A 26920-nucleotide genomic window follows, 5' to 3' on the forward strand; every position below is an offset into this window, starting at 1 on the left:
CCACCTCCTCCTTTGTTCTGTTATGACACACCACCTCCTCCTCTGTTCTGTTATGACACACCACCTCCTCCTCTGTTCTGTTATGACACACCACCTCCTCCTCTGTTCTGTTATGACACACCACCTCCTCCTCTGTTCTGTTATGACACACCACCTCCTCCTCTGTTCTGTTATGACACACCACCTCCTCCTCTGTTCTGTTATGACACACCACCTCCTCCTCTGTTCTGTTATGACACACCACCTCCTCCTCTGTTCTGTTATGACACACCACCTCCTCCTCTGTTCTGTTATGACACACCACCTCCTCCTCTGTTCTGTTATGACACACCACCTCCTCCTCTGTTCTGTTATGACACACCACCTCCTCCTCTGTTCTGTTATGACACACCACCTCCTCCTCTGTTCTGTTATGACACACCACCTCCTCCTCTGTTCTGTTATGACACACCACCTCCTCCTCTGTTCTGTTATGACACACCACCTCCTCCTCTGTTCTGTTATGACACACCACCTCCTCCTCTGTTCTGTTATGACACACCACCTCCTCCTCTGTTCTGTTATGACACACCACCTCCTCCTCTGTTCTGTTATGACACACCACCTCCTCCTCTGTTCTGTTATGACACACCACCTCCTCCTCTGTTCTGTTATGACACACCACCTCCTCCTCTGTTCTGTTATGACACACCACCTCCTCCTCTGTTCTGTTATGACACACCACCTCCTCCTCTGTTCTGTTATGACACACCACCTCCTCCTCTGTTCTGTTATGACACACCACCTCCTCCTCTGTTCTGTTATGACACACCACCTCCTCCTCTGTTCTGTTATGACACACCACCTCCTCCTCTGTTCTGTTATGACACACCACCTCCTCCTCTGTTCTGTTATGACACACCACCTCCTCCTCTGTTCTGTTATGACACACCACCTCCTCCTCTGTTCTGTTATGACACACCACCTCCTCCTCTGTTCTGTTATGACACACCACCTCCTCCTCTGTTCTGTTATGACACACCACCTCCTCCTCTGTTCTGTTATGACACACCACCTCCTCCTCTGTTCTGTTATGACACACCACCTCCTCCTCTGTTCTGTTATGACACACCACCTCCTCCTCTGTTCTGTTATGACACACCACCTCCTCCTCTGTCCTGTTATGACACACCTCCTCTGTCCTGTTATGACACACCACCTCTGTCCTGTTATGACACACCACCTCTGTCCTGTTATGACACACCACCTCTGTCCTGTTATGACACACCACCTCTGTCCTGTTATGACACACCACCTCTGTCCTGTTATGACACACCACCTCTGTCCTGTTATGACACACCACCTCTGTCCTGTTATGACACACCACCTCTGTCCTGTTATGACACACCACCTCTGTCCTGTTATGACACACCACCTCTGTCCTGTTATGACACACCACCTCTGTCCTGTTATGACACACCACCTCTGTCCTGTTATGACACACCACCTCTGTCCTGTTATGACACACCACCTCTGTCCTGTTATGACACACCACCTCTGTCCTGTTATGACACACCACCTCTGTTCTGTTATGACACACCACCTCCTCCTCTGTTCTGTTATGACACACCACCTCCTCCTCTGTTCTGTTATGACACACCACCTCCTCCTCTGTTCTGTTATGACACACCACCTCCTCCTCTGTTCTGTTATGACACACCACCTCCTCCTCTGTTCTGTTATGACACACCACCTCCTCCTCTGTTCTGTTATGACACACCACCTCCTCCTCTGTTCTGTTATGACACACCACCTCCTCCTCTGTTCTGTTATGACACACCACCTCCTCCTCTGTTCTGTTATGACACACCACCTCCTCCTCTGTTCTGTTATGACACACCACCTCCTCCTCTGTTCTGTTATGACACACCACCTCCTCCTCTGTTCTGTTATGACACACCACCTCCTCCTCTGTTCTGTTATGACACACCACCTCCTCCTCTGTTCTGTTATGACACACCACCTCCTCCTCTGTTCTGTTATGACACACCACCTCCTCCTCTGTTCTGTTATGACACACCACCTCCTCCTCTGTTCTGTTATGACACACCACCTCCTCCTCTGTTCTGTTATGACACACCACCTCCTCCTCTGTTCTGTTATGACACACCACCTCCTCCTCTGTTCTGTTATGACACACCACCTCCTCCTCTGTTCTGTTATGACACACCACCTCCTCCTCTGTTCTGTTATGACACACCACCTCCTCCTCTGTTCTGTTATGACACACCACCTCCTCCTCTGTTCTGTTATGACACACCACCTCCTCCTCTGTTCTGTTATGACACACCACCTCCTCCTCTGTTCTGTTATGACACACCACCTCCTCCTCTGTTCTGTTATGACACACCACCTCCTCCTCTGTTCTGTTATGACACACCACCTCCTCCTCTGTTCTGTTATGACACACCACCTCCTCCTCTGTTCTGTTATGACACACCACCTCCTCCTCTGTTCTGTTATGACACACCACCTCCTCCTCTGTTCTGTTATGACACACCACCTCCTCCTCTGTTCTGTTATGACACACCACCTCCTCCTCTGTTCTGTTATGACACACCACCTCCTCCTCTGTCCTGTTATGACACACCACCTCCTCCTCTGTCCTGTTATGACACACCACCTCCTCCTCTGTCCTGTTATGACACACCACCTCTGTCCTGTTATGACACACCACCTCTGTCCTGTTATGACACACCACCTCTGTCCTGTTATGACACACCACCTCTGTCCTGTTATGACACACCACCTCTGTCCTGTTATGACACACCACCTCTGTCCTGTTATGACACACCACCTCTGTCCTGTTATGACACACCACCTCTGTCCTGTTATGACACACCACCTCTGTCCTGTTATGACACACCACCTCTGTCCTGTTATGACACACCACCTCTGTCCTGTTATGACACACCACCTCTGTCCTGTTATGACACACCACCTCTGTCCTGTTATGACACACCACCTCCTCTGTCCTGTTATGACACACCACCTCTGTCCTGTTATGACACACCACCTCTGTCCTGTTATGACACACCACCTCTGTCCTGTTATGACACACCACCTCTGTCCTGTTATGACACACCACCTCCTCTGTCCTGTTATGACACACCACCTCCTCTGTCCTGTTATGACACACCACCTCTGTCCTGTTATGACACACCACCTCTGTCCTGTTATGACACACCACCTCCTCTGTCCTGTTATGACACACCACCTCCTCTGTCCTGTTATGACACACCACCACCTCCTCTGTCCTGTTATGACACACCACCACCTCCTCTGTCCTGTTATGACACACCACCTCCTCTGTCCTGTTATGACACACCACCTCTGTCCTGTTATGACACACCACCTCTGTCCTGTTATGACACACCACCTCTGTCCTGTTATGACACACCACCTCTGTCCTGTTATGACACACCACCTCCTCTGTCCTGTTATGACACACCACCTCCTCTGTCCTGTTATGACACACCACCTCTGTCCTGTTATGACACACCACCTCTGTCCTGTTATGACACACCACCTCTGTCCTGTTATGACACACCTCCTCTGTTCTGTTATGACACACCACCTCCTCCTCTGTTCTGTTATGACACACCACCTCCTCCTCTGTTCTGTTATGACACACCACCTCTGTCCTGTTATGACACACCACCTCTGTCCTGTTATGACACACCACCTCTGTCCTGTTATGACACACCACCTCTGTCCTGTTATGACACACCACCTCTGTCCTGTTATGACACACCACCTCTGTCCTGTTATGACACACCACCTCTGTCCTGTTATGACACACCACCTCTGTCCTGTTATGACACACCACCTCTGTCCTGTTATGACACACCACCTCTGTCCTGTTATGACACACCACCTCTGTCCTGTTATGACACACCACCTCTGTCCTGTTATGACACACCACCTCTGTCCTGTTATGACACACCACCTCTGTCCTGTTATGACACACCACCTCTGTCCTGTTATGACACACCACCACCTCCTCTGTCCTGTTATGACACACCACCTCCTCCTCTGTCCTGTTATGACACACCACCTCCTCCTCTGTCCTGTTATTACACCTCCTCCTCTGTCCTGTTATTACACCTCCTCCTCTGTCCTGTTATGACACACCACCTCTGTCCTGTTATGACACACCACCTCTGTCCTGTTATGACACACCACCTCTGTCCTGTTATGACACACCACCTCCTCCTCTGTTCTGTTATGACACACCACCTCCTCCTCTGTTCTGTTATGACACACCACCTCTGTCCTGTTATGACACACCACCTCTGTCCTGTTATGACACACCACCTCTGTCCTGTTATGACACACCACCTCTGTCCTGTTATGACACACCACCTCTGTCCTGTTATGACACACCACCTCTGTCCTGTTATGACACACCACCTCTGTCCTGTTATGACACACCACCTCTGTCCTGTTATGACACACCACCTCTGTCCTGTTATGACACACCACCTCTGTCCTGTTATGACACACCACCTCTGTCCTGTTATGACACACCACCTCTGTCCTGTTATGACACACCACCTCTGTCCTGTTATGACACACCACCTCTGTCCTGTTATGACACACCACCTCTGTCCTGTTATGACACACCACCTCTGTCCTGTTATGACACACCACCTCCTCCTCTGTTCTGTTATGACACACCACCTCCTCCTCTGTTCTGTTATGACACACCACCTCCTCCTCTGTTCTGTTATGACACACCACCTCTGTTCTGTTATGACACACCACCTCTGTCCTGTTATGACACACCACCTCTGTCCTGTTATGACACACCACCTCTGTCCTGTTATGACACACCACCTCTGTCCTGTTATGACACACCACCTCTGTCCTGTTATGACACACCACCTCTGTCCTGTTATGACACACCACCTCTGTCCTGTTATGACACACCACCTCTGTCCTGTTATGACACACCACCTCTGTCCTGTTATGACACACCACCTCTGTCCTGTTATGACACACCACCTCTGTCCTGTTATGACACACCACCTCTGTCCTGTTATGACACACCACCTCTGTCCTGTTATGACACACCACCTCTGTCCTGTTATGACACACCACCTCTGTCCTGTTATGACACACCACCTCTGTCCTGTTATGACACACCACCACCTCCTCTGTCCTGTTATGACACACCACCTCCTCCTCTGTCCTGTTATTACACCTCCTCCTCTGTCCTGTTATTACACCTCCTCCTCTGTCCTGTTATTACACCTCCTCCTCTGTCCTGTTATGACACACCACCTCTGTCCTGTTATGACACACCACCTCTGTCCTGTTATGACACACCACCTCCTCCTCTGTTCTGTTATGACACACCACCTCCTCCTCTGTTCTGTTATGACACACCACCTCCTCCTCTGTTCTGTTATGACACACCACCTCTGTCCTGTTATGACACACCACCTCTGTCCTGTTATGACACACCACCTCTGTCCTGTTATGACACACCACCTCTGTCCTGTTATGACACACCACCTCTGTCCTGTTATGACACACCACCTCTGTCCTGTTATGACACACCACCTCTGTCCTGTTATGACACACCACCTCTGTCCTGTTATGACACACCACCTCCTCCTCTGTCCTGTTATGACACACCACCTCCTCCTCTGTTCTGTTATGACACACCACCTCCTCCTCTGTTCTGTTATGACACACCACCTCCTCCTCTGTCCTGTTATGACACACCACCTCCTCCTCTGTCCTGTTATTACACCTCCTCCTCTGTCCTGTTATTACACCTCCTCCTCTGTTCTGTTATGACACACCTCCTCCTCCTCTGTTCTGTTATGACACACCACCTCTGTCCTGTTATGACACACCACCTCTGTCCTGTTATGACACACCACCTCTGTCCTGTTATGACACACCACCTCTGTCCTGTTATGACACACCACCACCTCCTCTGTCCTGTTATGACACACCACCACCTCTGTCCTGTTATGACACACCACCACCTCTGTCCTGTTATGACACACCACCTCCTCCTCTGTTCTGTTATGACACACCACCTCCTCCTCTGTTCTGTTATGACACACCACCTCCTCCTCTGTCCTGTTATGACACACCACCTCCTCCTCTGTCCTGTTATTACACCTCCTCCTCTGTCCTGTTATTACACCTCCTCCTCTGTTCTGTTATTACACACCTCCTCCTCCTCTGTTCTGTTATGACACACCTCCTCCTCCTCTGTCCTGTTATGACACACCACCTCCTCCTCTGTTCTGTTATGACACACCACCTCCTCCTCTGTTCTGTTATGACACACCACCTCTGTCCTGTTATGACACACCACCTCCTCTGTCCTGTTATGACACACCACCACCTCCTCTGTCCTGTTATGACACACCACCACCTCCTCTGTCCTGTTATGACACACCACCTCTGTCCTGTTATGACACACCACCTCTGTCCTGTTATGACACACCACCTCTGTCCTGTTATGACACACCACCACCTCCTCTGTCCTGTTATGACACACCACCATCTCCTCTGTCCTGTTATGACACACCACCACCTCCTCTGTCCTGTTATGACACACCACCTCTGTCCTGTTATGACACACCACCTCTGTCCTGTTATGACACACCACCTCTGTCCTGTTATGACACACCACCTCTGTCCTGTTATGACACACCACCTCTGTCCTGTTATGACACACCACCTCTGTCCTGTTATGACACACCACCTCTGTCCTGTTATGACACACCACCTCTGTCCTGTTATGACACACCACCTCTGTCCTGTTATGACACACCACCTCTGTCCTGTTATGACACACCACCTCTGTCCTGTTATGACACACCACCTCTGTCCTGTTATGACACACCACCTCCTCCTCTGTTCTGTTATGACACACCACCTCCTCCTCTGTTCTGTTATGACACACCACCTCCTCCTCTGTTCTGTTATGACACACCACCTCTGTCCTGTTATGACACACCACCTCTGTCCTGTTATGACACACCACCTCTGTCCTGTTATGACACACCACCTCTGTCCTGTTATGACACACCACCTCTGTCCTGTTATGACACACCACCTCTGTCCTGTTATGACACACCACCTCTGTCCTGTTATGACACACCACCTCTGTCCTGTTATGACACACCACCTCTGTCCTGTTATGACACACCACCTCTGTCCTGTTATGACACACCACCTCTGTCCTGTTATGACACACCACCTCTGTCCTGTTATGACACACCACCTCTGTCCTGTTATGACACACCACCTCTGTCCTGTTATGACACACCACCTCTGTCCTGTTATGACACACCACCTCTGTCCTGTTATGACACACCACCTCTGTCCTGTTATGACACACCACCACCTCCTCTGTCCTGTTATGACACACCACCTCCTCCTCTGTCCTGTTATTACACCTCCTCCTCTGTCCTGTTATTACACCTCCTCCTCTGTCCTGTTATTACACCTCCTCCTCTGTCCTGTTATGACACACCACCTCTGTCCTGTTATGACACACCACCTCTGTCCTGTTATGACACACCACCTCCTCCTCTGTTCTGTTATGACACACCACCTCCTCCTCTGTTCTGTTATGACACACCACCTCCTCCTCTGTTCTGTTATGACACACCACCTCTGTCCTGTTATGACACACCACCTCTGTCCTGTTATGACACACCACCTCTGTCCTGTTATGACACACCACCTCTGTCCTGTTATGACACACCACCTCTGTCCTGTTATGACACACCACCTCTGTCCTGTTATGACACACCACCTCTGTCCTGTTATGACACACCACCTCTGTCCTGTTATGACACACCACCTCCTCCTCTGTCCTGTTATGACACACCACCTCCTCCTCTGTTCTGTTATGACACACCACCTCCTCCTCTGTTCTGTTATGACACACCACCTCCTCCTCTGTCCTGTTATGACACACCACCTCCTCCTCTGTCCTGTTATTACACCTCCTCCTCTGTCCTGTTATTACACCTCCTCCTCTGTTCTGTTATGACACACCTCCTCCTCCTCTGTTCTGTTATGACACACCACCTCTGTCCTGTTATGACACACCACCTCTGTCCTGTTATGACACACCACCTCTGTCCTGTTATGACACACCACCTCTGTCCTGTTATGACACACCACCACCTCCTCTGTCCTGTTATGACACACCACCACCTCTGTCCTGTTATGACACACCACCACCTCTGTCCTGTTATGACACACCACCTCCTCCTCTGTTCTGTTATGACACACCACCTCCTCCTCTGTTCTGTTATGACACACCACCTCCTCCTCTGTCCTGTTATGACACACCACCTCCTCCTCTGTCCTGTTATTACACCTCCTCCTCTGTCCTGTTATTACACCTCCTCCTCTGTTCTGTTATTACACACCTCCTCCTCCTCTGTCCTGTTATGACACACCACCTCCTCCTCTGTCCTGTTATGACACACCACCTCCTCCTCTGTTCTGTTATGACACACCACCTCCTCCTCTGTTCTGTTATGACACACCACCTCTGTCCTGTTATGACACACCACCTCCTCTGTCCTGTTATGACACACCACCACCTCCTCTGTCCTGTTATGACACACCACCACCTCCTCTGTCCTGTTATGACACACCACCTCTGTCCTGTTATGACACACCACCTCTGTCCTGTTATGACACACCACCTCTGTCCTGTTATGACACACCACCACCTCCTCTGTCCTGTTATGACACACCACCATCTCCTCTGTCCTGTTATGACACACCACCACCTCCTCTGTCCTGTTATGACACACCACCTCTGTCCTGTTATGACACACCACCTCTGTCCTGTTATGACACACCACCTCTGTCCTGTTATGACACACCACCACCTCCTCTGTCCTGTTATGACACACCACCATCTCCTCTGTCCTGTTATGACACACCACCACCTCCTCTGTCCTGTTATGACACACCACCACCTCCTCTGTCCTGTTATGACACACCACCACCTCCTCTGTCCTGTTATGACACACCACCACCTCCTCTGTCCTGTTATGACACACCACCTCCTCCTCTGTTCTGTTATGACACACCACCTCCTCCTCTGTTCTGTTATGACACACCACCTCCTCCTCTGTTCTGTTATGACACACCACCTCCTCCTCTGTTCTGTTATGACACACCACCTCCTCCTCTGTTCTGTTATGACACACCACCTCCTCCTCTGTTCTGTTATGACACACCACCTCCTCCTCTGTTCTGTTATGACACACCACCTCTGTCCTGTTATGACACACCACCTCTGTCCTGTTATGACACACCACCTCTGTCCTGTTATGACACACCACCTCTGTCCTGTTATGACACACCACCTCCTCCTCTGTCCTGTTATGACACACCACCTCCTCCTCTGTTCTGTTATGACACACCACCTCTGTCCTGTTATGACACACCACCACCTCCTCTGTCCTGTTATGACACACCACCTCCTCCTCTGTTCTGTTATGACACACCACCTCCTCCTCTGTTCTGTTATGACACACCACCTCCTCCTCTGTTCTGTTATGACACACCACCTCCTCCTCTGTTCTGTTATGACACACCACCTCCTCCTCTGTTCTGTTATGACACACCACCTCCTCCTCTGTTCTGTTATGACACACCACCTCCTCCTCTGTTCTGTTATGACACACCACCTCTGTCCTGTTATGACACACCACCTCTGTCCTGTTATGACACACCACCTCTGTCCTGTTATGACACACCACCTCTGTCCTGTTATGACACACCACCTCCTCCTCTGTCCTGTTATGACACACCACCTCCTCCTCTGTTCTGTTATGACACACCACCTCTGTCCTGTTATGACACACCACCTCTGTTCTGTTATGACACACCACCTCTGTCCTGTTATGACACACCACCTCTGTCCTGTTATGACACACCACCTCTGTCCTGTTATGACACACCACCTCTGTCCTGTTATGACACACCACCTCCTCCTCTGTTCTGTTATGACACACCACCTCCTCCTCTGTTCTGTTATGACACACCACCTCCTCCTCTGTTCTGTTATGACACACCACCTCTGTCCTGTTATGACACACCACCTCTGTCCTGTTATGACACACCACCTCTGTCCTGTTATGACACACCACCACCTCCTCTGTCCTGTTATGACACACCACCTCCTCCTCTGTCCTGTTATGACACACCACCTCCTCCTCTGTCCTGTTATGACACACCACCTCCTCCTCTGTTCTGTTATGACACACCACCTCTGTCCTGTTATGACACACCACCTCCTCTGTCCTGTTATGACACACCACCACCTCCTCTGTCCTGTTATGACACACCACCACCTCCTCTGTCCTGTTATGACACACCACCTCCTCCTCTGTCCTGTTATGACACACCACCTCCTCCTCTGTTCTGTTATGACACACCACCTCCTCCTCTGTTCTGTTATGACACACCACCTCCTCCTCTGTTCTGTTATGACACACCACCTCCTCCTCTGTCCTGTTATGACACACCACCTCCTCCTCTGTTCTGTTATGACACACCACCTCTGTTCTGTTATGACACACCACCTCTGTCCTGTTATGACACACCACCTCTGTCCTGTTATGACACACCACCTCTGTCCTGTTATGACACACCACCTCTGTCCTGTTATGACACACCACCTCTGTCCTGTTATGACACACCACCTCTGTCCTGTTATGACACACCACCTCTGTCCTGTTATGACACACCACCTCTGTCCTGTTATGACACACCACCTCTGTCCTGTTATGACACACCACCTCTGTCCTGTTATGACACACCACCTCTGTCCTGTTATGACACACCACCTCTGTCCTGTTATGACACACCACCTCTGTCCTGTTATGACACACCACCTCTGTCCTGTTATGACACACCTCCTCTGTCCTGTTATGACACACCACCACCTCCTCTGTCCTGTTATGACACACCACCTCCTCCTCTGTCCTGTTATGACACACCACCTCCTCCTCTGTTCTGTTATGACACACCACCTCCTCCTCTGTTCTGTTATGACACACCACCTCCTCCTCTGTCCTGTTATGACACACCACCTCCTCCTCTGTCCTGTTATTACACCTCCTCCTCTGTCCTGTTATTACACCTCCTCCTCTGTTCTGTTATGACACACCTCCTCTGTTCTGTTATGACACACCACCTCTGTCCTGTTATGACACACCACCTCTGTCCTGTTATGACACACCACCTCTGTCCTGTTATGACACACCACCACCTCCTCTGTCCTGTTATGACACACCACCACCTCCTCTGTCCTGTTATGACACACCACCACCTCTGTCCTGTTATGACACACCACCTCCTCCTCTGTTCTGTTATGACACACCACCTCCTCCTCTGTTCTGTTATGACACACCACCTCCTCCTCTGTTCTGTTATGACACACCACCTCCTCCTCTGTCCTGTTATGACACACCACCTCCTCCTCTGTCCTGTTATGACACACCACCTCCTCCTCTGTCCTGTTATTACACCTCCTCCTCTGTTCTGTTATTACACACCTCCTCCTCCTCTGTCCTGTTATGACACACCACCTCCTCCTCTGTCCTGTTATGACACACCACCTCCTCCTCTGTTCTGTTATGACACACCACCTCCTCCTCTGTTCTGTTATGACACACCACCTCTGTCCTGTTATGACACACCACCTCCTCTGTCCTGTTATGACACACCACCACCTCCTCTGTCCTGTTATGACACACCACCACCTCCTCTGTCCTGTTATGACACACCACCTCTGTCCTGTTATGACACACCACCTCTGTCCTGTTATGACACACCACCTCTGTCCTGTTATGACACACCACCACCTCCTCTGTCCTGTTATGACACACCACCTCTGTCCTGTTATGACACACCACCTCTGTCCTGTTATGACACACCACCTCTGTCCTGTTATGACACACCACCATCTCCTCTGTCCTGTTATGACACACCACCACCTCCTCTGTCCTGTTATGACACACCACCACCTCCTCTGTCCTGTTATGACACACCACCACCTCCTCTGTCCTGTTATGACACACCACCACCTCCTCTGTCCTGTTATGACACACCACCACCTCCTCTGTCCTGTTATGACACACCACCACCTCCTCTGTCCTGTTATGACACACCACCTCCTCCTCTGTTCTGTTATGACACACCACCTCCTCCTCTGTTCTGTTATGACACACCACCTCCTCCTCTGTTCTGTTATGACACACCACCTCCTCCTCTGTTCTGTTATGACACACCACCTCCTCCTCTGTTCTGTTATGACACACCACCTCCTCCTCTGTTCTGTTATGACACACCACCTCCTCCTCTGTTCTGTTATGACACACCACCTCCTCCTCTGTTCTGTTATGACACACCACCTCTGTCCTGTTATGACACACCACCTCTGTCCTGTTATGACACACCACCTCTGTCCTGTTATGACACACCACCTCTGTCCTGTTATGACACACCACCTCTGTCCTGTTATGACACACCACCTCTGTCCTGTTATGACACACCACCTCTGTCCTGTTATGACACACCACCTCTGTCCTGTTATGACACACCACCTCCTCCTCTGTCCTGTTATGACACACCACCTCCTCCTCTGTTCTGTTATGACACACCACCTCTGTCCTGTTATGACACACCACCTCTGTCCTGTTATGACACACCACCTCTGTCCTGTTATGACACACCACCTCTGTCCTGTTATGACACACCACCTCTGTCCTGTTATGACACACCACCTCTGTCCTGTTATGACACACCACCTCTGTCCTGTTATGACACACCACCTCTGTCCTGTTATGACACACCACCTCTGTTCTGTTATGACACACCACCACCTCCTCTGTCCTGTTATGACACACCACCTCCTCCTCTGTCCTGTTATGACACACCACCACCTCCTCTGTCCTGTTATGACACACCACCACCTCCTCTGTCCTGTTATGACACACCACCACCTCCTCTGTCCTGTTATGACACACCACCACCTCCTCTGTCCTGTTATGACACACCACCACCTCCTCTGTCCTGTTATGACACACCACCACCTCCTCTGTCCTGTTATGACACACCACCACCTCCTCTGTCCTGTTATGACACACCACCACCTCCTCTGTCCTGTTATGACACACCACCACCTCCTCTGTCCTGTTATGACACACCACCTCCTCCTCTGTTCTGTTATGACACACCACCTCCTCCTCTGTTCTGTTATGACACACCACCTCTGTCCTGTTATGACACACCACCTCTGTCCTGTTATGACACACCACCTCTGTCCTGTTATGACACACCACCACCTCCTCTGTCCTGTTATGACACACCACCACCTCTGTCCTGTTATGACACACCACCTCTGTCCTGTTATGACACACCACCTCCTCCTCTGTTCTGTTATGACACACCACCTCCTCCTCTGTCCTGTTATGACACACCACCACCTCCTCTGTCCTGTTATGACACACCACCTCCTCCTCTGTCCTGTTATGACACACCACCACCTCTGTCCTGTTATGACACACCACCTCTGTCCTGTTATGACACACCACCTCCTCCTCTGTTCTGTTATGACACACCACCTCCTCCTCTGTCCTGTTATGACACACCACCACCTCCTCTGTCCTGTTATGACACACCACCTCCTCCTCTGTCCTGTTATGACACACCACCACCTCCTCTGTCCTGTTATGACACACCACCACCTCCTCTGTCCTGTTATGACACACCACCACCTCCTCTGTCCTGTTATGACACACCACCACCTCCTCTGTCCTGTTATGACACACCACCACCTCCTCTGTCCTGTTATGACACACCACCACCTCCTCTGTCCTGTTATGACACACCACCACCTCCTCTGTCCTGTTATGACACACCACCACCTCCTCTGTCCTGTTATGACACACCACCACCTCCTCTGTCCTGTTATGACACACCACCTCCTCCTCTGTTCTGTTATGACACACCACCTCCTCCTCTGTTCTGTTATGACACACCACCTCCTCCTCTGTTCTGTTATGACACACCACCTCTGTCCTGTTATGACACACCACCTCTGTCCTGTTATGACACACCACCTCTGTCCTGTTATGACACACCACCACCTCCTCTGTCCTGTTATGACACACCACCTCTGTCCTGTTATGACACACCACCTCCTCCTCTGTTCTGTTATGACACACCACCTCCTCCTCTGTTCTGTTATGACACACCACCTCCTCCTCTGTCCTGTTATGACACACCTCCTCATCCTCTGTCCTGTTATGACACACCACCTCCTCCTCTGTCCTGTTATTACACCTCCTCCTCTGTCCTGTTATTACACACCTCCTCCTCCTCTGTTCTGTTATTACACACCTCCTCCTCCTCTGTCCTGTTATGACACACCACCTCCTCCTCTGTCCTGTTATGACACACCACCTCCTCCTCTGTCCTGTTATGACACACCACCTCCTCCTCTGTCCTGTTATGACACACCACCTCCTCCTCTGTTCTGTTATGACACACCACCTCTGTCCTGTTATGACACACCACCTCCTCTGTCCTGTTATGACACACCACCACCTCCTCTGTCCTGTTATGACACACCACCACCTCCTCTGTCCTGTTATGACACACCACCTCTGTCCTGTTATGACACACCACCTCTGTTCTGTTATGACACACCACCTCCTCCTCTGTTCTGTTATGACACACCACCTCCTCCTCTGTTCTGTTATGACACACCACCTCCTCCTCTGTTCTGTTATGACACACCACCTCCTCCTCTGTTCTGTTATGACACACCACCTCTGTTCTGTTATGACACACCACCTCCTCCTCTGTCCGGTTATGACACACCACCACCTCCTCTGTCCTTTTATTACACCTCCTCCTCTGTCCTGTTATTACACCTCCTCCTCTGTCCTGTTATTACACACCACCACCTCTGTCCTGTTATTACACCTCCTCCTCTGTTCTGTTATTACACACCTCCTCCTCCTCTGTCCTGTTATTACACACCACCTCCTCCTCTGTCCTGTTATTACACACCACCTCCTCCTCTGTTCTGTCATTACACACCACCTCCTCCTCTGTTCTGTCATTACACACCACCTCCTCCTCTGTCCTGTTATGACACACCACCTCCTCTGTTCTGTTATGACACACCACCTCCTCTGTTCTGTTATGACACACCACCTCCTCCTCTGTTCTGTTATGACACACCACCTCCTCCTCTGTTCTGTTATGACACATCACCTCCTCCTCTGTTCTGTTATGACACACCACCTCTGTTCTGTTATGACACACCACCTCCTCCTCTGTCCGGTTATGACACACCACCACCTCCTCTGTCCTGTTATGACACACCACCTCCTCCTCTGTCCTGTTATTACACCTCCTCCTCTGTCCTGTTATTACACCTCCTCCTCTGTCCTGTTATTACACACCACCTCCTCCTCTGTCCTGTTATTACACACCACCTCCTCCTCTGTCCTGTTATTACACACCTCCTCCTCTGTCCTGTTATTACACACCACCTCCTCTGTCCTGTTATTACACACCACCTCCTCCTCTGTCCTGTTATGACACACCACCACCTCCTCTGTCCTGTTATGACACACCACCACCTCCTCTGTCCTGTTATGACACACCACCACCTCCTCTGTCCTGTTATGACACACCACCACCTCCTCTGTCCTGTTATGACACACCACCACCTCCTCTGTCCTGTTATGACACACCACCACCTCCTCTGTCCTGTTATGACACACCACCACCTCCTCTGTCCTGTTATGACACACCACCACCTCCTCTGTCCTGTTATGACACACCACCACCTCCTCTGTCCTGTTATGACACACCACCACCTCCTCTGTCCTGTTATGACACACCACCACCTCCTCTGTCCTGTTATGACACACCACCACCTCCTCTGTCCTGTTATGACACACCACCACCTCCTCTGTCCTGTTATGACACACCACCACCTCCTCTGTCCTGTTATGACACACCACCACCTCCTCTGTTCTGTTATGACACACCACCTCCTCTGTCCTGTTATGACACACCACCTCCTCTGTCCTGTTATGACACACCACCTCCTCTGTCCTGTTATGACACACCACCTCTGTTCTGTTATGACACACCACCTCCTCTGTCCTGTTATAGCGCGCGCCTCCTCCTCCTCTGGTCTGTTATAGCGCGCGCCTCCTCCTCCTCTGGTCTGTTATAGCGCGCGCCTCCTCCTCCTCTGGTCTGTTATAGCGCGCGCCTCCTCCTCCCCTGGTCTGTTATAGCGCGCGCCTCCTCCCCCTCTGGTCTGTTGTAGCGCGCGCCTCCTCCCCCTCTGGTCTGTTATAGCGCGCGCCTCCTCCTCCTCTGGTCTGTTATAGCGCGCGCCTCCTCTGTTCTGTTATAGCGCTCCTCCTCCTCTGTTCTGTTATAGCGCGCGCCTCCTCCCCCTCTGTTCTTTTATAGCGCGCGCCTCCTCCTCCTCTGGTCTGTTATAGCGCGCGCCTCCTCCCCCTCTGTTCTGTTATAGCGCGCGCCTCCTCCTCCTCTGGTCTGTTATAGCGCGCGCCTCCTCCTCCTCTGGTCTGTTATAGCGCGCGCCTCCTCCTCCTCTGGTCTGTTATAGCGCGCGCCTCCTCTGGTCTGTTATAGCGCGCGCCTCCTCTGGTCTGTTATAGCGCGCGCCTCCTCCCCCTCTGTTCTGTTATTCAACTTTCATATCCTTTCATTTTCTCCTTTAAAAAAAAAATCCTTCTCTCTTACATTTTCTTAATTTACCTCTCACCATCTCTCAACAAATGTCCCCATGCTGTGTTACGTCTGATTCCCTGTATTCAACCTGTTCTAGTCTAGTGAATCATGATGCATGAATGATTATTGCACTTCTGGTAATGTGCCAAGGCTGAGGCTCATACTGTATGTGTCAGTCCACTATCAGAAGAACACGTCAGGCTCAGCCCCGGTGATCTGTAGAGGTCAGTGTTGTCGTCAGGCTCAGCCCCGGTGATCTGTAGGGGCCAGGGGTGAGGTCAGGTGACAGTGAAAGAGTGAAACTAACACTGAAACATAATTAAATCCCTGGGGTTGGCAGAGCACTGCAACTCTGAGAGGTAATGGTATTACAGATTACACCAGGCCAAGGTCAGTTTATATCCTGTATTTGCTGAGTGGTAGTTGTGTGTGAGAAGAGAGGCCAATAGTTAAATTATTAAATGAGTATGTGTGTTAACCAAACCAATGCGTAGACTGAGCAGTGCGGGGTCTTTATATATATTTTTCCTGTCCAATAGGAAGAGATCCTCTAATGATGCGTGTAGGCGGTGGTTAGTTGAATCACTGACAGCAAATTCTTCTCCCATACAGCATCTGTGGATCGTGTGGGTGGATGTTCTCTGTGTCAATCATGTGTATTCCTTAGTTTGAACCAAAAATAGTGTCCTATAGGCTATGCCTTTTTCTGTTTATTGTGGAGGTGCTGTGTGTGACTGTCTGGCTTATCGTGTCGATCTCCCACATGCCTTGGTATACACGTGTCTATTAACTTTCCACCCAAACTTTGTCCCTAAAATAAATATTTATTGTTTTTCACATTTTACGATCATAAATATTTCACATTAAATAAAATTCAGCATTCACATCATTATATTTGAGTTCATAATGACATGATTTACAGATGTAATAGTCTGTTTAAAAAAAAAAAATTATATTCTGTTTTGATTTGTAAAAAATAAACTGTGTTCATAATGCACCTTGTCTTCCAGATGTTTCTGTAAACCTTTAGTAATGTCGTCCACGTCGACTGTAAACCTTTAGTAATGTCGTCCACGTCGACTGTAAACCTTTAGTAATGTCGTCCACGTCGACTGTAAACCTTTAATGTCGTCCACGTCGACCGTAAACCTTTAGTAATGTCGTCCACGTCGACCGTAAACCTTTAGTAATGTCGTCCACGTCGACTGTAAACCTTTAGTAATGTCGTCCACGTCGACTGTAAACCTTTAGTAATGTCGTCCACGTCGACCGTAAACCTTTAGTAATGTCGTCCACGTCGACCGTAAACCTTTAGTAATGTCGTCCACGTCGACCGTAAACCTTTAGTAATGTCGTCCACGTCGACTGTAAACCTTTAGTAATGTCGTCCACGTCGACCGTAAACCTTTAGTAATGTCGTCCACGTCGACTGTAAACCTTTAGTAATGTTGTCCACGTCGACCGTAAACCTTTAGTAATGTCGTCCACGTCGACCGTAAACCTTTAGTAATGTCGTCCACGTCGACTGTAAACCTTTAGTAATGTCGTCCACGTCGACCGTTAACCTTTAGTAACGTCGTCCACGTCGACCGTTAACCTTTAGTAATGTCGTCCACGTCGACTGTAAACCTTTAGTAACGTCGTCCACGTCGACCGTAAACCTTTAGTAACGTCGTCCACGTCGACCGTAAACCTTTAGTAACGTCGTCCACGTCGACCGTAAACCTTTAGTAATGTCGTCCACGTCGACCGTAAACCTTTAGTAATGTCGTCCACGTCGACCGTAAACCTTTAGTAATGTCGTCCACGTCGACCGTAAACCTTTAGTAACGTCGTCCGTAAACCTTTAGTAACGTCGGCCGTAAACCTTTAGTAACGTCGGCCGTAAACCTTTAGTAACGTCGGCCGTAAACCTTTAGTAACGTCGGCCGTAAACCTTTAGTAACGTCGGCCGTAAACCTTTAGTTACGTCGGCCGTAAACCTTTAGTAACGTCGGCCGTAAACCTTTAGTAACGTCGGCCGTAAACCTTTAGTAACGTCGGCCGTAAACCTTTAGTAGCGCCGGCCGTAAACCTTTAGTAGCGCCGGCCGTAAACCTTTAGTAGCGCCGGCCGTAAACCTTTAGTAGCGCCGGCCGTAAACCTTTAGTAGCGCCGGCCGTAAACCTTTGATGTTGACCGTAAACATACTTGGGATTTACAGTGCATTTGGAAAGTAGTCAGACCAATTTCCTTTTTCCACATTTTGTTACAGCCTTATTCTAAAATGGATTTAAAAAACAATTTCATCAATCTACACACTAGCCCATAATGACAAAGCAAAAACATTGTTTTTATTAAAAATAAAAAACAGAAATACTTTATTTACATAAGTATTCAGACCCTTTGCTCTGAGACTCGAAATTGAGCTCGGGTGCATCCTGTTTTCTATTGATCATTTTAGATGTTTCTACAACTTGATTGGCATCCACCTGTGGTAAATTCAATTGATTGGACATGATTTGGAAAGGTTGCATGTCTGAGCAAAAACCAAGCCATGAGGTGGAAGGAGTTGTCTGTAGAGCTCCGAGACAGGATTGTGTCGAGGCACAAAGATCTGGGGAAGAACAACAAAAAATGCCTGCAGCATCGAAGGTCCCCAAGGACACAGTGGCCGCCATCATTCTTAAAAGAAAGAAGTTTGGAACCATCAAGACTCCTAGAGCTGGCCGCCCGGCCAAACTGTGCAATCAGGGGAGAAGGGCCTTGGTCAGGGAGGTGACTAAGAACCCAATGGTCACTCTGAAAGAGCTCTAGAGTTCCTCTGTGGAGATGGGAGAAACTCTAGAAGGACAACCATCTCTGCAGCACTCCACCAATCAGGCCTTTATGGTAGAGTTGCCAGGCGAAAGCTACTCCTCAGTAGAAGGCACATGACAGCCCGCTTGGAGTTTGCCAAAAGGCACCTAAAGGACTCTCAGACCATGAGAAACAAGATTCTCTGGTCTGATGAAACCAAGATTGAACTCTTTGGCCTGAATGCCAAGCGTCACGTCTGGAGGTAACCTGGCACCATCCCTACAGTGAAGCATGGTGGTGGCAGCATCATGCTGTGCGGACGTTTTTCAGAGGCAGAGTCTGGGAGACTAGTCAGGATCGAGGGAAAGATGGACAGAGAAATCCTTGATGAAAACCCTGATCCAGAGCGCTCAGGACCTCAGACTGGGGCGAAGGTTCACCTTCCAACAGAAGAAACGACCCTAAGCACACAGCCAAGACAACGGAGGAGTGGCTTCGGGACAAGTCTCTGATTGTCCTTGAGTGTTCCAGCCAGAGCCTGGACTTGAACCCGACCGAACATCTCTGGAGAGACCTGAAAATAGCTGTGCAGCAACGCTCCCCCTACAACCTGACAGCTTGAGAGGATCTGCACAGAAAAATGTGAGAAACTCCCCAAATACAGGTGTGCCAAGATTGTAGCATCATACCCAAGAAGACTCAAGGCTGTATTCACTGCCAAAGGTGCTTCAACAGAGTACTGAGGAACTGAACTGCAGAGGACCATGCCCTACTAACTGAACTGCAGAGGACCATGCCCTACTAACTGAACTGCAGAGGACCATGCCCTACTAACTGAACTGCAGAGGACCATGCCCTACTAACTGAACTGCAGAGGACCATGCCCTACTAACTGAACTGCAGAGGACCATGCCCTACTAACTGAACTGCAGAGGACCATGCCCTACTAACTGAACTGCAGAGGACCATGCCCTACTAACTGAACTGCAGAGGACCATGCCCTACTAACTGAACTGCAGAGGACCATGCCCTACTAACTGAACTGCAGAGGACCATGCCCTACTAACTGAACTGCAGAGGACCATGCCCTACTAACTGAACTGCAGAGGACCATGCCCTACTAACTGAACTGCAGAGGACCATGCCCTACTAACTGAACTGCAGAGGACCATGCCCTACTAACTGAACTGCAGAGGACCATGCCCTACTAACTGAACTGCAGAGGACCATGCCCTACTAACTGAACTGCAGAGGACCATGCCCTACTAACTGAACTGCAGAGGACCATGCCCTACTAACTGAACTGCAGAGGACCATGCCCTACTAACTGAACTGCAGAGGACCATGCCCTACTAACTGAACTGCAGAGGACCATGCCCTACTAACTGAACTGCAGAGGACCATGCCCTACTAACTGAACTGCAGAGGACCATGCCCTACCAACTGAACTGCAGAGGACCATGCCCTACCAACTGAACTGCAGAGGACCATGCCCTACCAACTGAACTGCAGAGGACCATGCCCTACCAACTGAACTGCAGAGGACCATGCCCTACCAACTGAACTGCAGAGGACCATGCCCTACCAACTGAACTGCAGAGGACCATGTTCTACCAACTACAGAGGACCATGCTCTACCAACTGAGCTACAGAGGATCATGAACTACAGGGTCCTTAGCTTAGTGATGATCTAAGGACCCAGGGACTAAACACCTCCCTTTGCAACTGGATCCTGGACTTCCTGACGGGCCGCCCCCAGGTGGTAAGAGTAGGTAATAACACATCTGCCACGCTGATCTTCAACATGGGGGCCCCTCAGGGGTGCATGCTCAGTCCCCTCCTGTACTCCCTGTTCACCCATGACTGCGTGGTCAAGCACGACTCCAACACCATCATTAAGGGGCTGTAGTGGAGCAGGTTGAGAGCTTCAAGTTCCTTGGTGTCCAACAAACTTTCATGGTCCAAACACACCATGACAATCGTGAAGAGGGCACAACAACGCCTATTCCCCTTCAGGAGACTGAAAAGGTTTGGCATGGGTCCTCAGCTCCTCAAAAAGTTATACTGCTGCACCATGGAGAGCATCCTGACTGGTTGCATCACCGCCTAGTTTGGCAACTGCTCGGCCTCCGACCGCAAGGCGCTAGAGAGGGTAGTGCATACGGCCCAGTACATCACTGGGGCCAAGCTTCCTGCCATCCAGGATCTCTATACCAGGCGGTGTCAGAGGAAGGCCCCAAAAAATTGACAGACTCCAGCCACCCAAGTCATAGACTGTTCTCTCTGCTACCACACGGCAAGCGGTACTGGTCCAAAAATCTTCTTAACAACTTCTATCCCCAAGCCATAAGACTCCTGAACAGCTAATCAAATGGCTACCTCGACTATTTGCATTGCCCCCCCCCCCCACCTATTTTTTACGCTGCTGCTACTCTGTTTATTATCTATGCATAGTCACTTTACCTCTACCTACATGTACATATTATCATTACCTCGACTAACCAGTGCCCCTTCACATTGACTCTGTACCGGTACCCCCTGTATATAGCCTCCACATTGACTCTGTACCGGTACCCCCTGTATATAGCCTCCACATTGACTCTGTACCGGTGCCCCCTGTATATAGCCTCCACATTGACTCTGTACCGGTACCCCCTGAATATAGCCTTCCACATTGACTCTGTACCGGTACCCCCTGTATATAGCCTCCACATTGACTCTGTACCGGTACCCCCTGAATATAGCCTCCACATTGACTCTGTACCGGTACCCCCTGTATAAAGCCTCCACATTGACTCTGTACCGGTACCCCCTGTATAAAGCCTCCACATTGACTCTGTACCGGTACCCCCTGTATATAGCCTCCACATTGACTCTGTACCGGTACCCCCTGTATATAGCCTCCACATTGACTCTGTACCGGTACCCCCTGTATATAGCCTCCACATTGACTCTGTACCGGTTCCCCACTTGTATATTAAGCCTCCACATTGACTCTGTACCAGTACCCCCTGTATAAAGCCTCCACATTGACTCTGTACCAGTACACCCTGTATAAAGCCTCCACATTGACTCAGTACCGTAACACCCTGTATATAGCCTCCACATTGACTCTGTACCGGTACCCCCTATATATAGCCTCCACATTGACTCTGTACCGGTACCCCCTGTATATAGCCTCCACATTGACCCTGTACCCCCTGTATATAGCCTCCACATTGACTCTGTACCGGTACCCCCTGTATAAAGCCTCCACATTGACTCTGTACCGGTACCCCCTGTATAAAGCCTCCACATTGACTCTGTACCGGTACCCCCTGTATATAGCCTCCACATTGACTCTGTACCGGTACCCCCTGTATATAGCCTCCACATTGACTCTGTACCGGTACCCCCTGTATATAGCCTCCACATTGACTCTGTACCGGTACCCCCTGTATATAGCCTCCACATTGACTCTGTACCGGTACCCCCTGTATATAGCCTCCACATTGACTCTGTACCGGTACCCCCTGTATATAGCCTCCACATTGACTCTGTACCGGTACCCCCTGTATATAGCCTCCACATTGACTCTGTACCGGTACCCCCTGTATATAGCCTCTACATTGACTCTGTACCGGTACCCCCTGTATATAGCCTTCCACATTGACTCTGTACCGGTACCCCCTGTATATAGCCTCCACATTGACTCTGTACCGGTACCCCCTGTATATAGCCTCCACTGACTCTGTACCGGTACCCCCTGTATAAAGCTTCCACATTGACTCTGTACCAGTACCCCCTGTATAAAGCCTCCACATTGACTCTGTACCAGTACACCCTGTATAAAGCCTCCACATTGACTCTGTACCGGTACCCCCTGTATATAGCCTCCACATTGACTCAGTACCGTAACACCCTGTAAAACTTTATTGTTGGTTAAGGGCTTGGAAGTAAGCATTTCACTGTATGGTCTACTAGGTGCGTGTGACCAATAACATGTGATTTAAGGGCTTGGAAGTAAGCATTTCACTGTATGGTCTACTAGGTGCGTGTGACCAATAACATGTGATTTAAGGGCTTGGAAGTCAGAATTTCACTGTACGGTCTACTAGGTGCGTGTGACCAATAACATGTGATTTCTTTTTGTTGATATATTAACTGTGTGTTGTTCACTCCTAGCCCTGTACCCGAACCTGGAGGAGCTGGGAGAGTACATGGGCCTGAGCCTCGACAGTGATGAAGTGCAGAGGAACATGGCCTTGGTGCCCATGGCAGACAATGTAAGTTGTGCGTGTGGAGGATTTAGGCCTACTTCTTGTCGCTGATGTCAGATGGTGTCCCTATGTGTCTGAAATGAAGGATGTCAGTTGTGACCTCATTTCAGCTGTATTTCCTCATTGGCTGAGTGAGAGATAAGATGCCCGAATGTCATATTATGTAAGGTCTATTTTTACTGAGTGATATTTCCTCTGTGTGATGCTCAGACGTCAGCAGAGCAGACCCCAGTGCCATCAGGCCAGCTAACACCAGTACACAACACATCCTGTAGGTCTCTGGAGAACACCGCACGGCCCTGGATAAAGTTCCCTCTGCTTCACAGAAACATTCTGAAGTGTATACACTGACTCAGACTGTAGTTAGTAAATATACATTCAAACCACAGGGTTCAACACGAGAGATGCTTGATTTGGTTCGTCAGAGTTGTACATGAATTAGACATGTAGCCTAGGTTTTAGGGGGGGGGGGGGGGGGGTGGGGGGCAGGAGGGACAGTGCTTATTGATGGTAACGATCCGTCTCCAACTGCTTGTTGATGGTAACGATCCGTCTCCAACTGCTTGTTGATGGTAACGTTCCGTCTCCAACTGCTTGTTGATGGTAACGTTCCGTCTCCAACTGCTTGTTGATGGTAACGTTCCGTCTCCAACTGCTTGTTGATGGTAGCGTTCCGTCTCCAACTGCTTGTTGATGGTAGCGTTCCGTCTCCAACTGCTTGTTGATGGTAGCGTTCCGTCTCCAACTGCTTGTTGATGGTAGCGTTCCGTCTCCAACTGCTTGTTGATGGTAGTGTTCCGTCTCCAACTGCTTGTTGATGGTAACGATCCGTCTCCAACTGCTTGTTGATGGTAGTATTCCGTCTCCAACTGCTTGTTGATGGTAACGATCCGTCTCCAACTGCTTGTTTTTATTTTATTTTTATTTTAAAAAAATTATCCCCTTTTTCTCCCCAATTTTCGTGGTATCCAATCGCTACTAATTACTATCTTGTCTCATCGCTACAACTCCCGTACGGGCTCGGGAGAGACGAAGGTCGAAAGCCATGCGTCCTCCGAGGCACAACCCAACCAAGCCGCACTGGTTCTTAACACAGCGCACCTCCAACCCGGAAGCCAGCCGCACCAATGTGTCGGAGGAAACACCGTGCACCTGGCCCCCTTGGCTAGCGCGCACTGCGCCCAGCCCGCCACAGGAGTCGTTGGAGCGCGATGAGACAAGGAAATCCCTACCGGCCAAACCCTCCCTAACCCGGACGACGCTAGCCCAATTGTGCGTCGCCCCACGGACCTCCCGGTCGCGGCCGGCTGCGACAGAGCCTGGGGGCGAACCCAGAGACTCTGGTGGCGCAGTTAGCACTGCGATGCAGTGCCCTAGACCACTGCGCCACCCGGGAGGCCTCCAACTGCTTGTTGATGGTAACGATCCGTCTCCAACTGCTTGTTGATGGTAACGTTCCGTCTCCAACTGCTTGTTGATGGTAACGATCCGTCTCCAACTGCTTGTTGATGGTAACGATCCGTCTCCAACGGCTTGTTGATGGTAACGATCCGTCTCCAACGGCTTGTTGATGGTAACGATCCGTCTCCAACGGCTTGTTGATGGTAACGATCCGTCTCCAACGGCTTGTTGATGGTAACGATCCGTCTCCAACGGCTTGTTGATGGTAACGTTCCGTCTCCAACGGCTTGTTGATGGTAACGATCCGTCTCCAACGGCTTGTTGATGGTAACGTTCCAACGGCTTGTTGATGGTAACGTTCCAACGGCTTGTTGATGGTAGCGTTCCGTCTCCAACTGCTTGTTGATGGTAGCGTTCCGTCTCCAACTGCTTGTTGATGGTAGCGTTCCGTCTCCAACTGCTTGTTGATGGTAACGATCCGTCTCCAACTGCTTGTTGATGGTAACGTTCCAACTGCTTGTTGATGGTAACGTTCCGTCTCCAACTGCTTGTTGATGGTAACGATCCGTCTCCAACTGCTTGTTGATGGTAGCGTTCCGTCTCCAACTGCTTGTTGATGGTAGCGTTCCGTCTCCAACTGCTTGTTGATGGTAGCGTTCCGTCTCCAACTGCTTGTTGATGGTAGCGTTCCGTCTCCAACTGCTTGTTGATGGTAACGTTCCGTCTCCAACTGCTTGTTGATGGTAACGTTCCAACTGCTTGTTGATGGTAGCGTTCCGTCTCCAACTGCTTGTTGATGGTAACGTTCCGTCTCCAACTGCTTGTTGATGGTAACGTTCCAACGGCTTGTTGATGGTAACGTTCCAACGGCTTGTTGATGGTAACGTTCCGTCTCCAACGGCTTGTTGATGGTAACGTTCCGTCTCCAACGGCTTGTTGATGGTAACGTTCCAACGGCTTTTTGATGGTAACGTTCTACTCTCATCTATTTTCCAATCTCTGCCCTCTCTTATCTTAATATCACCTCTTTCTCTCCATAGCAGGTGGCGGTGTCCTCTGGCATGGGCATCAGTGGCATGGTGTGTCCCGTGACGGGGTCAGACTTGGGCATCAAGAGGGCAGAGATCCGTCCCGGCCTGCGTGAGATCATCCTCTGTAAGGACCAAGATAGGAAGGTCGGCCTGAGGCTAAGAGCCATCGACAATGTGAGTCATTATCATATCCCTAATCTGTAGTCTGGTGGTAAATTAGGCTTCCTATCTGTCCTCAACCCAGACTACAGATTACGGTTATTCATCTGTCCTCAACCCAGACTACAGATTACGGTTATTAATCTGTCCTCAACCCAGACTACAGATTACGGTTATTCATCTGTCCTCAACCCAGACTACAGATTACGGTTATTCATCTGTCCTCAACCCAGACTACAGATTACGGTTATTCATCTGTCCTCAACCCAGACTACAGATTACGGTTATTCATCTGTCCTCAACCCAGACTACAGATTACGGTTAGCTATCTGTCCTCAACCCAGACTACAGATTACGGTTATTCATCTGTCCTCAAACCAGACTACAGATTACGGTTAGCTATCTGTCCTCAACCCAGACTACAGATTACGGTTATTCATCTGTCCTCAA

General features: G+C 49.9%; 1 protein-coding gene across 1 annotated transcript in view; it reads left to right on the forward strand.

Annotated features, from left to right (window-relative positions):
* The window catches only part of LOC129861273 (syntenin-1-like), a 45555-nt gene that overhangs the window by 14761 nt on the left and 3874 nt on the right, over positions 1 to 26920 (forward strand). The window contains exons 4-5 of the mRNA XM_055932551.1: positions 23785 to 23885; positions 26321 to 26485. Of these exons, the coding sequence (XP_055788526.1) occupies positions 23785 to 23885; positions 26321 to 26485 (266 nt within the window). The remainder of the gene's footprint in view (positions 1 to 23784; positions 23886 to 26320; positions 26486 to 26920) is intronic.

The sequence above is a fragment of the Salvelinus fontinalis genome, chromosome 8 (assembly GCF_029448725.1).
Source record: "Salvelinus fontinalis isolate EN_2023a chromosome 8, ASM2944872v1, whole genome shotgun sequence".
In the NCBI taxonomy this organism is placed as follows: domain Eukaryota; kingdom Metazoa; phylum Chordata; class Actinopteri; order Salmoniformes; family Salmonidae; genus Salvelinus; species Salvelinus fontinalis.